This window comes from Scleropages formosus, chromosome 15 (assembly GCF_900964775.1).
Source record: "Scleropages formosus chromosome 15, fSclFor1.1, whole genome shotgun sequence".
Taxonomy (NCBI): Eukaryota; Metazoa; Chordata; class Actinopteri; order Osteoglossiformes; family Osteoglossidae; genus Scleropages; species Scleropages formosus.
Window position 1 is genome coordinate 20,663,317 of NC_041820.1, and position 12,346 is coordinate 20,675,662.

The window sequence follows — 12,346 nt, forward strand, 5'->3', positions numbered from 1 at the left end:
GAAAAAATTAATCATTAAGATCCTCTTAGTTATTTGCACATTTAGAAAGCTGATTCATTTTTGCTGTGTCAACTAAGGATAAGTACCTTTCTCAAGGGTACGATACCAGGAGCAGGGATACAAGAAGCCTTAACTACTACACTACCTGCTTCCCTGAATCAAGGAAATCACAGGTGTAGAAGTTCATCAAAAGTGTTTTATTAGACTTTATTTGACTGATGTCATTGGATAATGGGAATGATGACCATTATGATGTACATAGTTTTGGCAAAAAAAGCACCTGCTAACTGAATGAATGTAAATGTTATTGTGCCATGCAGGATATCAATGGATTCACCTGGAAATACTATTTCATCAAGTCCTTAAACCTAACACCGATTCAGGGAAACCTATAATAATATATTTTGATAAACAAATACACACCTTCTCAGAAGCCACTCGTCTGGCGTGGTCATGGCGAGCCGAAGTCTAACCAGGCGGCACAGGGGACACACCCAGAGAGAACGTCACAAGGCACCCAAAGCAGGACTCGAACCCCAGACCCACCGGAAAACACACACACACACACACACATTTTCAGAACCGCTTGTCCCTTACGGGGTCACGGGGAACCGGAGCCTACCCGGCAACACAGGGCGCAAGGCCGGAGGGGGAAGGGGACGCACCCAGGACAGGACGCCAGTCCGTCACAAGGCACCCCAAGCGGGACTCGAACCCCAGACCCACCGGAGAGTAGGACTGCGGTCCAACCCACTGCGCCACCGCACCCCCCAATTAATAAATATCAGGTCACAAATTTATAAATACTACTTGATAGTTGCTGGGGGGCATGGTGGCGCAGCGGGTTTGACCAGGTCTGGGGTTCGAGTCTTGCTTCGGGTCCCTTGAGACGGACTGGCATCCCGTCCTGGATGTGTCCCTCCCTCTCCAGCCTTTCCGCCCTGTGTTGCCGGGTTAGGCTCCGGTTTGCCGCGGCCCCGCTTGGGGCAAGCAGTTTCGGATAGTACTTCATAGTTTTGACAAGTCTTTATAATAAAGTGTTTGTAATATATATATACACACACACTTTCTGAACCACTGACTTGTCCCATACGGGGTCACGGGGAGCCAGAGCCTAACCTGGCAACACAGGGCGTAAGGCTGGAGGGGACACACCCAGGACGGGACGCCAGTCCGTCGCAAGGCACCCCAAGTGGGACTCGAACCCCGGACCCACCGGGGAGCAGGACCCGGTCCAACCCACTGCACCACCGCGCCCCCATATATAAATAAAATGTTGCTATTTCGCATTTTTCTGTTATTTAGTTCAAGACTTTCGCGTATTTAGCCCGTTTACGCTTCCTCGTGCCACCCGTCGACACGTGTTATGGAGCACGTGCCTAGCTAGTAGCTAACGCTAACCTTGTCGGTTGTCGGTTGTCGGTGATTACTTTTCTCTGCTCTTTGTCGTCTTTAATTTATACCCCATCAGCTAAAACGAGAAATGTCACATTACAAGTTAGACAACGGAATGGAAGATTGCAAGTTCTTAGACAGTTTTAAAGACAAACGGTTAAAATTAACCCTGAAGAGCGTCACGTACATGGGTACGGTTGTGCGCGTGGGTCTGAACAGAACGGTGGTTCTCAGAGACGGTGAGGGAGTCGGTACTTATTTCCATGTTGGAGTTTGCGAGATAAGTGATACTCCAGGGCGAGTAGCTGTGATTGATGAGTGGTGCTACATGGTAAAATTATAACTGATATAAACGGGTAATGGTAAGGATAACTGATTACTGGTGAATGGTTCCTCCTGCACCACAGTAAGTAACTGATAAGGGTAAAGGATAACTGATGAATGGTCACTCCTGCATGGTGAGTTACAGTAACTGAAATAGTAAAGGATAACTAATTACTGGTCCCTCCTGCATGGTAAGTTATGGTAACTGAAATGGTAAAGGTTAACTGATTACTGGTGAATGGTTCCTCCTGCATGGTGAGTTACAGTAACTGAAATGGTAAAGGATGACTGATTACTGGTGAATGGTTTCTCCTGCATGGTGAGTTACAGTAACTGAAATGGTAAAGGATGACTGATTACTGGTCCCTCCTGCATGGTGAGTTATGGTAACTGAAATGGTAAAGGATGACTGATTACTGGTCAGTGGTAACTCATCGTGTATGGCGAGTTACAGTAACTGGTAAATGATAACTGATTATGGTGATGATGGTTAGTACATGGCAAACGGTAACTGACAATTACCATTTTCCATGTGCTGAGCTGGACAGGTTGAAAGTTAAGACTGGTATATGGTAACTGATAAATGGCAGATGGTAACTGATTACTAAATTATAAGTGATAAAATGTACTGATATAAGGCAAATAAATGCCCCCCTGCTGCTTTTTTCCAGTGGTTGACATCAGGAGTGGCAGGAAGCTCTCTGGAGTGAAGCTCTTCTTTGGTCATGAAATTGTGAATGGTAGTAAACTATGTGACTAATATAATTGCTGTAGATACATTTTTTCTTTGTTTTCAATGTGTCAGATATTGTGCATAGTTTTCATACATGCACATTGTATTAAACTATTATAGTGCTCTACACCCATCAGCCAAAATATTAAAACCACCTATTTAATATTGTGTAGGTCCCCCTCGTGCTGCCAAAACAGCTCTGACCTGTTGTGGCATGTACTCCACAAGACCTCTGAAGGTGCCCTGTGGTATCTGGCACCAAGACGTTAGCAGCAGATCCTTTAAGTCCTGTAAGTTGCAAAGTGGGGTCTCCATGGCTCAGACTTGTTTTTCCAGCACATCGCACAGATGCTCGATCGAATTGAGATCTGGGGAATTTAGAGGCCAAGTCAACACCTTGAACTTAACAATTTCTGCAGTGTGGCAGGGTGCATTATCCTGTTGAAAGGGGCCGCTGCCATCAGGAAATACTGTTGCCATGAAGGGGTGTATGTGGTCTGCAACAATCTTTAAGTAGTGGTACATGTTAAAGTAACATTCACATGAATGCCAAGACCGAAGGTTTCCCAGCAGAACGCTGCCCAGAGCATCACACTGCCTCCACCAGCTTGCCTTCTTCCCATAGTGCATTCTGCTACCACCTCTTCCCCAGGTAGAGGACACACACACACCCAGCCGTCCACATGATCTGAAAGAAAACAATTTCATCAGACCAGGCCACCTTCTTCCATTGCTCTGTGGTTCAGTTCTGATGCTCATGTGCCCATTGTAGGTGTTTTTGGCAGTGGACAGGGGTCAGCACGGGCACTCTGACCGGTCTGCGGCTACGCAGCCTCGTAGGCAGTAAGCTGCGATGCACTGTGTTGACACCTTTCCATCATGGCCAGAATTAAGGTTCTCAGCAATTTGTGCTACAGTAGCTCTTATGTGGGATCAGACCAGATGGGCTAACCTTCGCTCCCCACCCGCGTCAGTGAGCCTTGGGTGCCCATGACCCTGTCGCTGGTTCACCGGTTGTCCTTCCTTGGACCACTTTTGGTAGGTACTAACCCCTGCATACCAGGAACACCTCACAAACTTGCCGTTTCAGAGATGGACTGACCCAGTTGTCTAGCCATTACAATTTGGCCCTTGTCAAAGTTGCTCAGACCCTTACGCTTGCCCATTTTTCCTGCTTTCAATACATGAAATTCAAGAACTGATTGTTCACTTGCAGCCTAATATATCCCACCCCTTGACAGGTGCCATTGTAAAGAGATAATCAGTGTTATTCACTTCACCTGTCTATGGTTTTAATGTTTTGGCTGATCAGTGTATATTCCATGTATGCTACATATAACTGATTGAAAATGATGGAAAATATTATAAACTGCTTTTGTAATTTCAGTGGAATTCCCTGATGCTCTAGCAGATGATCATGGGTATGTATGGAAATATACACAGTAGTGTTCCCAGTATGTTTTGTGCAGTCATGATTATTGGTGTTGACTGTGACAGTGGAAATGGTGGCAGTGACCATGGAGTCCAAGGAGCAGAGTTGACTGTGGCTGAGTTTCAGCCCTACAGGAACAATATGGAACTTGGTACGTCTCATTTGGTTGCAGCTATGTTCAAAACATTTGAAGTGATTGTATCACTTTCCTTTGAATAAAAATTACATTTACATTTATTCACTTAGCAGATGCTTTTCTCCAAAGCGACTTACAATGGATACTATGTAGTGTTATCAGCCCACACACCTTATCCACCAAAGTGACTTACACTGCTAGATACACTACTTACAATGGGTCACTCATCCATACATCTGTGGAACACACTCTTCTGTCACACACACACTATATAAGATAAATGTAGGTTTGCAGTGGTACCTTGAATCATGAACATTTGACACATTTTCCATATTCTTTATTTTTAAGTGTTTCTGCCTAATGAATAAAATGTTTTCTTCACTATTTTAGAAGAATTTTTTTTTCAAGCAAAATATCTACTGTATTTGTTACTGGCATTAGATTGCAGTTTATAGGGCAGGGGACAGCTTCACAGAGCTGTGCAGGACCAGTTTCATTTAATGAAATAGTTGTAGAGAAGCTACCCAGGAATAGAAGTACATGTCCTTTATTATTTTTTTTCTAAACTGCAAACTGAAAATAACCAGATGTAGGCAAACGTTTATGTAATGAATCAGTTTCTTCCTTGTGCAGTTTTATTGTTCTCAGTTCCAAATGCTCATTCAGTTGGTATTTAATGTAGAACACTTTTTATTATGTTCTTCCCATACAATCCCCCATTAAACTCCAACTTACTTTCTCTTCTCGATTTTTCCCCCAAAGCCACCTGATATGTAGAAGCAACACAGACTTCCAGATATAAAGCAGAACACAGTGCATTGAATAGGAGGCTGTGGAGGTTTTTTAAAATCTTTAAATGTTTAAAAATAGACTTTAATGTTGGTTAATAAAAGGTGATAAAAGACCTGTGACATACCGGCATCCTATTCACTGCATACTATCTTATACCCTCTGTTTTCAGGATTCAGGTCACTGAGACTCAACATTTTTTGAGCAGTTTATGAAAATAGCATTAATAAAATAGTAGAAAATCTTACTGCAAATTTGTAATTTGCTGTAGCTTTATCTGATGCTCCTTCAAATCCAAACCCACAAGTATTTTTAAGTTTTTATTGATCGTGACATTGTGACTGTACTTACAAAGTTATGAAAAGACTTCTGGTCCCAGTTGTTTGTTGAGCTGCAAATGTACATCTTTCTATTTAGCTGACACTTTTCTCTAAAATTACTTGCAGTGTTAAGTCACTCAAAATTACTTACATGCATGTACATCTGGGTAACACTTACTGGAGCAATTTATTGTACCATTAGAGCAAGAGGTGATTGTTAGCAGGCAAAAAGTCTAAAATTCTTGCTTTTTATCACTTTTTGATGAAGTAGTTTTATTTCGCACCTACAAGGCTTGGATGTAAACTGGAAGTTTTGAGTCATGGACTTTTGGCTTTGTTGCTTTTTCTTGCCTTTCAGGCGATGATGATGATGAGAGTGAGTGTGTGGACTTTGTGGTAATTGACACCTTCTCTGAGAAGTTTAGGCCTGCCGTAAGTGTCCCCACAAGTACAGATAAAGTGTGTATATTGCTTGTGCTGTATGTGTCGGTGGCTGACCTTGTACCAGTGTGGCCTGCAGCATTGACGTTTACTTCCTCTCTCATGGACAATTAGGCTGTCCTGGGAAAAAGGAAGCCATAAAGCTTCCAGGGTGTAGAACAGAACCAAATAGGAAGTAATACCAAATAAACACAGGGCGCACCCATGATCTGGTTCCCAGGGCTTCATGCATGCAGTACCATTAAAAAATGAGCAATATTCAGAGGATGAAATTGCTCTTCTTGTTTTCTTTCAGTGATTCCCCCTCCCCCCCCCCTCCCCCTTTCCTTTTCCAGTTCAGTGCAGTGAGGGATTCCATTAAATTGTGGTTTTAGACCGACAGCATGAGGGACCAGTTTTATAGTTCTCGCCCAGCTGGATTGTGTTTACGGCATACATTCACCCATAATTAATGCCTGAATGGAGCTAATAAATCTCTGTGGGGTTACATTTTCTGATCAGTGTTTTCCTTCCCCACAGGTGATGCATATCTATAAACAGAAGGTGATCAGCATCGCAGCTGACAGCATTGGGGACGTCCCACATGAAAGACTCTGTTGGCTCCAGGTTAATCTCAGACAGACAACAGTCTTCTGCTTAAAATGTCTGCTCCTTTTCTTTTCGACAGTTATAATGTACCACATTACTGTATACAGTATATTATTTTTTTGTTAGTTAATTGAACAGCACTGACAACTGGTCTGGATCACAGCAACATAGTGACAGAGGCAGTACACAGAGAAATTGTAAATACCACCACATTAAACAAGGGCAGAAGGTGAAAAGGTTGCAATATTTAAATTTGTTAATTTAGGTGATACTTTTCTTTTGAAGCAGCTTGCAGCGTTAGGCAACTTACTGTGAAACACCCCTTTATATAGGTGTGTAATTATTTACTGGAGAAATTCAGGGTAGCTATACTAGTCCTGTATTGTATGTAAATGTTTGTGGACCTTTTAAAAAAAAAAAAAAAAAAAAAAAAAAAAAACATTGTAGGAAGGTGATCAGGATTAGTCTATCCTGAGTTTTGTCCGTTTACATTTACATTTGTTTATTCAGCAGACGCTTTTGTCCAAAGCGATATACATCTCAGCAAAAGTACAATTTTGCATTGCGTTAAGGGAAAGAGACATAGCTGCAGACATGTGACTCAGGTAAACCTAGTTTGTTGCCTAACATTTACATTTATTCACTTAGCAGACACTTTTGTCCAAAGTGACTTAGAACAGATACTATGTAATGTTACTAGCCCACACACTTTATTCACCAAGGTGACTACATTTTTAGATACACTACTTACAAAGGGTTACTCATCTATGCATCAGTGAAACATACTCACACTGTGACACTCATACACTATGGGGGAACCTGAACAGCATGTCTTTGGACTGTGGGAGGAAACCCACGCAGACAGGGGGAGAACATGCAAACTCCACACAGACTGAGCAGGGATCAAACTCATGTTCTCTCACACTGTGAGACAGCAGCGCTACTCGCTGTGCCACCATGCCACCCAACACTTGCTGCACCGAGGTTCATCATTCAAGTAGGTGCATAAAACACAGGATAGACAAATCCTGATATACTCCTACCAATTTTTTTTGTTTTTTTGTGCACCTACAAAGTGGAAAGAAACTAGGTTTACTTAAGAATCATACATCTGCAAGTATGTCTGTCTCTCTCCTAATTTAATGCACACATTGTATTTTCTATGAGATGTACATCGCTTTGGAGAAAAGCATCTGCTAAATGAATAAATGTAAACATAAAATGTAATGTATGTTGCTCAAGGATATTATTACAGCAGGAGGTTTGATTCAAACTGTGATTTGCCAGTTTCATATTGTTCCTGTAGGGCTGTAGGTAAGATGACATATAACTGTCTGCCCCTTTTCATCTTAAAATGTACGTTTCACTGCCAAAATTGTGTGTGAACTTAAATGCCACATAAAAGAAGTGGATTATACAGGTACTGTGCCTTTATGCAAGTCAAAATTTTGCGCTCATGTAGGACTGCTGTTGTCTTTTGTTTTACAGATTGCCACCAATAACAAAGTTTACCTTTTCGACATCCTCTTACTTGGTGCTAAGGCTTTCAAGAATGGGTTGTCCATGACTTTAGAAAATAAGCACATATTAAAGGTAAGTGATGCCATGTGTAGTGTTTTAGGCTCAGGGAAGGCAGCATCTTTTATCATATTGGACATTGTTGCGTGTTTTCCTTTCTTTAGGTGGTCCATGACTGTCGCAGTATGGCTGCTTGCCTCCTGACTCAATATGGAGTCAGTCTCGCCAACGTCTTTGACACACAGGTGCAGTAGCTGAGAGGAATTCCATTCATTGTCAATTGCTGTCACATTACGGTAGTCTGGGGTTAGTGGTCATTTAGTTTGAAAACTGGCCAGTGGAAGGACTGCCTAATCTGTGCGTCAGGGAGACAATCATATCTAATTTATCTGCCACTGTGTTCTGATGTTATTGATGTTGATTGATAAACTGGCTCTTTGGGGCTCTGGTGCTGTGATCTCTGCCTGATGTTAGGTGGCAGATGTTGCGCACTTCTACATGGAGACGGGCGGTTTCCTCCCAGACCGGGTCAGCACGTTGCAGGAAGTGGTGGCTCTCCACCTGGAAGTGCCACTTTCTCGACTGGAGGCCTTGAACCTCATGTCCGAAATTTCTAAGGTACTGGTGGAGGGGGTCCTAATACAGATGAGAAGGGAAGGGAGTATAAGGAGCTGTGGTATATTAAGGAAGGAGCTCAACTGGTTATGAGCTGAGCAAGGGACTGTGTGTGTCTGTATCTTTTTTTTTTTTTTTTTTTTTAAAGTTTGGTTGTCCACAGGTACATTTTACCTGTCTCTTCACATTTTGAACTTGTCCAGTTTTAGAACAGGAAAGACAAAAATAAGTAATGTGTCACTGCGTGAGAAGAGCGCTTTATAAAAATAAAATAAATAAATAAGTAAATGTTCGGGTTTAAAATATTGTTTAATGGACCAAAACTCATCTTAAAAATTTTTTGTTTACAAGTTACATTTTCTGTGTGATATCATATGATGTACAGCCTCAAAAAATTTAGATTCTTTGTCAGGTGCACTTCTGTACGTTGTATTTAGCATGTCGCTTTAAACATCTTCCAGACCAGGAAACGATTCTTTCCATGTAGATAGAATTTATTTATTTATTTTTTTAATAAAACTTTTAATTTGTCATTTTTCATTTTGTTTATTTTCTTATGTTTTCTGTCAGTTAGACCTTCCTACTCCAAAAAACATTTCTGATTGTTGGTTGCTTCTTGTTCGCTATAATCTGTGTGTTTTTATGTAGCACTGCTAACAGTCTCTCCTTAACACAGATTGCCCAAAATAGCAAGATATTGTGCTGATTCACTTAATTTTTGACACGTTTGGCAGAGAAAATTTACGAATGCAGTTGCCATATTGCATTGCATCAGAATTTAATTGTGTTAGTATTTACTGTTCATCGGACAGAGGTCGGAAAGATTCTGCCTGTCCAACTGCAGATTAATCCGTTCTGGACAGTTGGACAGCTGTTAATGTCAAGTCCTGGTGTGTTTGTGTCTTTCTTCTGTGAGCCTAGGAGAACAAGAAGGTGTGGCATGTGCGGCCTTGCCCTCTGTCCCTGCTGAAGATGATGGTTTTCTCAGTAATCTATCTGCAGCCGCTGCGCCTTGTGCTGCTGGACGGGCTCATGTCTGACATCACAAGCCTCATGGACTCCTACCTGGAAATCAGCTTGCAGGAGATGGTGCCAACGCAACACATCGGCTCGGTGAGCTTGCTGCTGGAAGCCCCTCAGCCACTCGGTATTGGGACAGAAGTTGTTCACGGGGCATCTGCTTCTGTAGTCTGACCTCACACTTATTTCATTAGCCCCATCACTAATTAAATCATTTTGTCAACATTAGAAATTTTACATTTGTCTCATAGACAAAAGATACACATTTACAATTACACACACTGACCCGTTAAACCCACGTTGGAGTACACACACACACACACACACACACACACACACACACACACACACACACGCATTTTCTGAACTACTTGTCCCATACGGGGTCGCGGGGAACTGGAGCCTACCCGGTAACACAGGGCGTAAGGCCAGAGGAGGAGGGGTCACACCCAGGACGGGACGCCAGTCCGTCGCAAGGCACCCCAAGTGGGACTCGAACCCCAGACCCACCAGAGAGCAGGATCCGGTCCAACCCACTGCGCCACCGTGCCCCCCCTCACGTTGGAGTAAAAACCTGTAAACACTTATCCCTTACATAACGGTCCTGTATGACAAACAATTGCTGCAATGCTTATTAAAATACACACCCTTTTTTTTATAATGCGCATTTTCTTTAGTACATCTGTATATTTGCACGTTGTGTGGTTTCATGTTCTTCCTTCTGCAACTGGTACTTTATTCTGCCCAAGTATATGCTTTGGAACAGAGATACACACTTGGTGTTGGAAACCCAGAGGTTTTTGTCCATCAGTGGTGTCTGTGTGGCCACTTTCTAGTGCCCAAGCAGGGTTTGAATCGCTGATCTAAGCTGCCTAGACCACCATGACTGTGGATAAAGACAATTGTTTATTGATAATGAATAAAAATATTACATTGAGATGAGATAGAAATAATCATCTTGTTACAAATATAAAGTATGGTGGTGCTCTTGATTTATGCATTATAACAGTTCCATATGCATTACAATACAGACTTATACAGCTGAGTAATTTTTTTTCTGTATCAGTTTTAATTCATGGTAATTACTTTCAACGGTTCTCATGCCAGACTAGGGATTTAGACTTAGCATCTTCTGTTTGTGAATCAGAGCTCAGACTGCTATGCCACCTTCTTCCACCTAAGCTCAACTAACTGAGCCTCAGTATTATTCTGTCATTATAGTCCGTGTGTTTGAAAGTAGTATTATTATTCAATGAACTGTCTACTGTACTGTTTACTAAATTAACTTTAGAGATGGTGGAATCCAGGATTTGCAAACAAGATGTATGACACATGAGTCAAACTGTTCTTGTACATAGAATAGAGCAGACTGTCATCCTTTGAGGGGTTTGGGAAACTGCAGAAAGAACTAATTTAGACAAAGTATGTGACAAATCACATAATGAACAATGATGGTAAGAACTGAGTCAGTGCACAGTAGGATGTAGGTGTTGTTGAAAAGGGGCTGCCATGGGGTCTAACTGATCAGTCTGTGCCCCAGTCCAACAGGCTGGCGCTGCCCTCGGAACTGCGGCGCCTCGAGCAGAAGAAACAGGAGCGACGGCAGAGGGCGGTGGACATGTACCCTCTTACTGCTGATGGGCTGCTGCTGCGCTTCTCCCCCAAGCCTCTCAAGGATCCAATATTTCAGGCAGACCTCAACACTCCTCTCCCCGCTACAGCTGTGCAGCCAGCTGCCCAGATGGTTCCCAGCAGCGTCTCCTCATTGCCACGTACCATCCCCGCAGGGAACCCCGGTAGGGTGCAAATCGTGGGGCCGACATCCATCGCCGACCTGAGTGGAGGGGGAAACCATTTTTTGCAGATGTTTACACATACAGCTGGGGCACCTTCTGGAGTTACCAAGGCATATATGGGGAGCAGGCGAGCTGAAAACCCTATCCCTGGAGCAGCTGCATCCAGTTTAGGGGGCAGGAGGGCTGCAGACCGAGACCCTATAGAAGACTGTACTGGATCATTTCCTGACTGTGCCGTCACTCTGGGAAGGGGTCACTTCTTTCATAGACCAGGTGGTCACCTTGCATAAAGGCAAGCCAAAGGATTAGTGTTAACTGAGCAAGTTAAAAACTGAAGTTTTAGTTCTTTTTTTTGTTAATTTTTAATTGCATGCAGTAACATTTCTGTTCGAACCCCAGTGTGTTAGCCTTGCAATAGGAGACTGTGCGTTGGGTGGCTCTTTGGTTGTTATAAAACTTCAGAAACGGACCAGTAGATGGCAGTAGAGTACAATGTTAATATTCACAGCTTCTGATTTCTAATTCATTGTTCTCAAGAAAGGGAAATTTTGTTTGGTGCCTTTTCCATTTCATTTTCTGAGCAAATTGATTTAAAACCCAGTTGTTTATAAGTAACTGTGTAAAGGCATAATAATGGGAAAAAATAAATCTCAGACATGAACATCTTGTTGAACAACATTGTTCAGAATCTCATTCCAAATAGAAATCAAAATTGATTACACAGTTAATTTAACCGGTGTCAATTTCCCCTTTTGTGTTTAATAAGTGCTTGTAGATAGTGGTGCTGGTGTGATACATGAGAATGATTGTGTGGTCCAGATCAGAGATAAGTGCATTCATTTAACTTGGTAATGAGATCATCAGCATGGATTGCCATTGGGCCTACAGGACATTGGTGTCAAACTTGTTCGTCAGATGATGTACCACGTGTTCCATGCTGGGTGATCAACGCATGCTTTTGCGCATACATAATATATGCTCTAAAGAAAAGACTGTGGGGGGTGGGGTCATTATGTAGAACTAGATTTGCATTAATAATGTATTGAAGAACTGCAAGAGGGCAGTTTTATACAAGACAATAGGATAAGATTTTTTGTTTTAACAAATTTTAATGTTGGATTTATCTAACTGTGCATATATGTATATGCTGAACCTGTTAGCTGCAATTAAGTTGTGGTGTTAAAATGTATGACAGAAGAGTGACAAATGTTTTTTCAAACCCCAGCATATGACTGCTTG

The 12,346-nt window shown here is 42.3% G+C and overlaps 1 protein-coding gene across 1 annotated transcript; it reads left to right on the top strand.

Annotated features, from left to right (window-relative positions):
- Window positions 1–1,253: 1,253 nt before the first annotated feature.
- exd1 (exonuclease 3'-5' domain containing 1) lies at window positions 1,254–11,764 on the top strand. The gene is made up of 11 exons (XM_018727504.2): window positions 1,254–1,634; window positions 2,391–2,459; window positions 3,840–3,873; window positions 3,950–4,035; window positions 5,488–5,561; window positions 6,090–6,176; window positions 7,647–7,751; window positions 7,841–7,921; window positions 8,151–8,294; window positions 9,213–9,404; window positions 10,852–11,764. Exons 1-11 carry the CDS (start codon window positions 1,484–1,486, stop codon window positions 11,395–11,397), a joined length of 1,569 nt encoding a protein of 522 aa, XP_018583020.1. The 5' UTR covers window positions 1,254–1,483; the 3' UTR covers window positions 11,398–11,764.
- The last annotated feature ends 582 nt before the right edge of the window (window positions 11,765–12,346 follow it).

Coding starts and splice junctions, on each gene's coding strand:
- exd1 (XM_018727504.2), top strand. CDS start 1,484: ATGTCACATTACAAGTTAGACAACGGAATGGAAGATTGCAAGTTCTTA. Junction 3,874..3,949: donor GCTCTAGCAGATGATCATGG/GTATGTATGGAA, acceptor TGACTGTGACAG/TGGAAATGGTGGCAGTGACC. Junction 9,405..10,851: donor CAACGCAACACATCGGCTCG/GTGAGCTTGCTG, acceptor TCTGTGCCCCAG/TCCAACAGGCTGGCGCTGCC.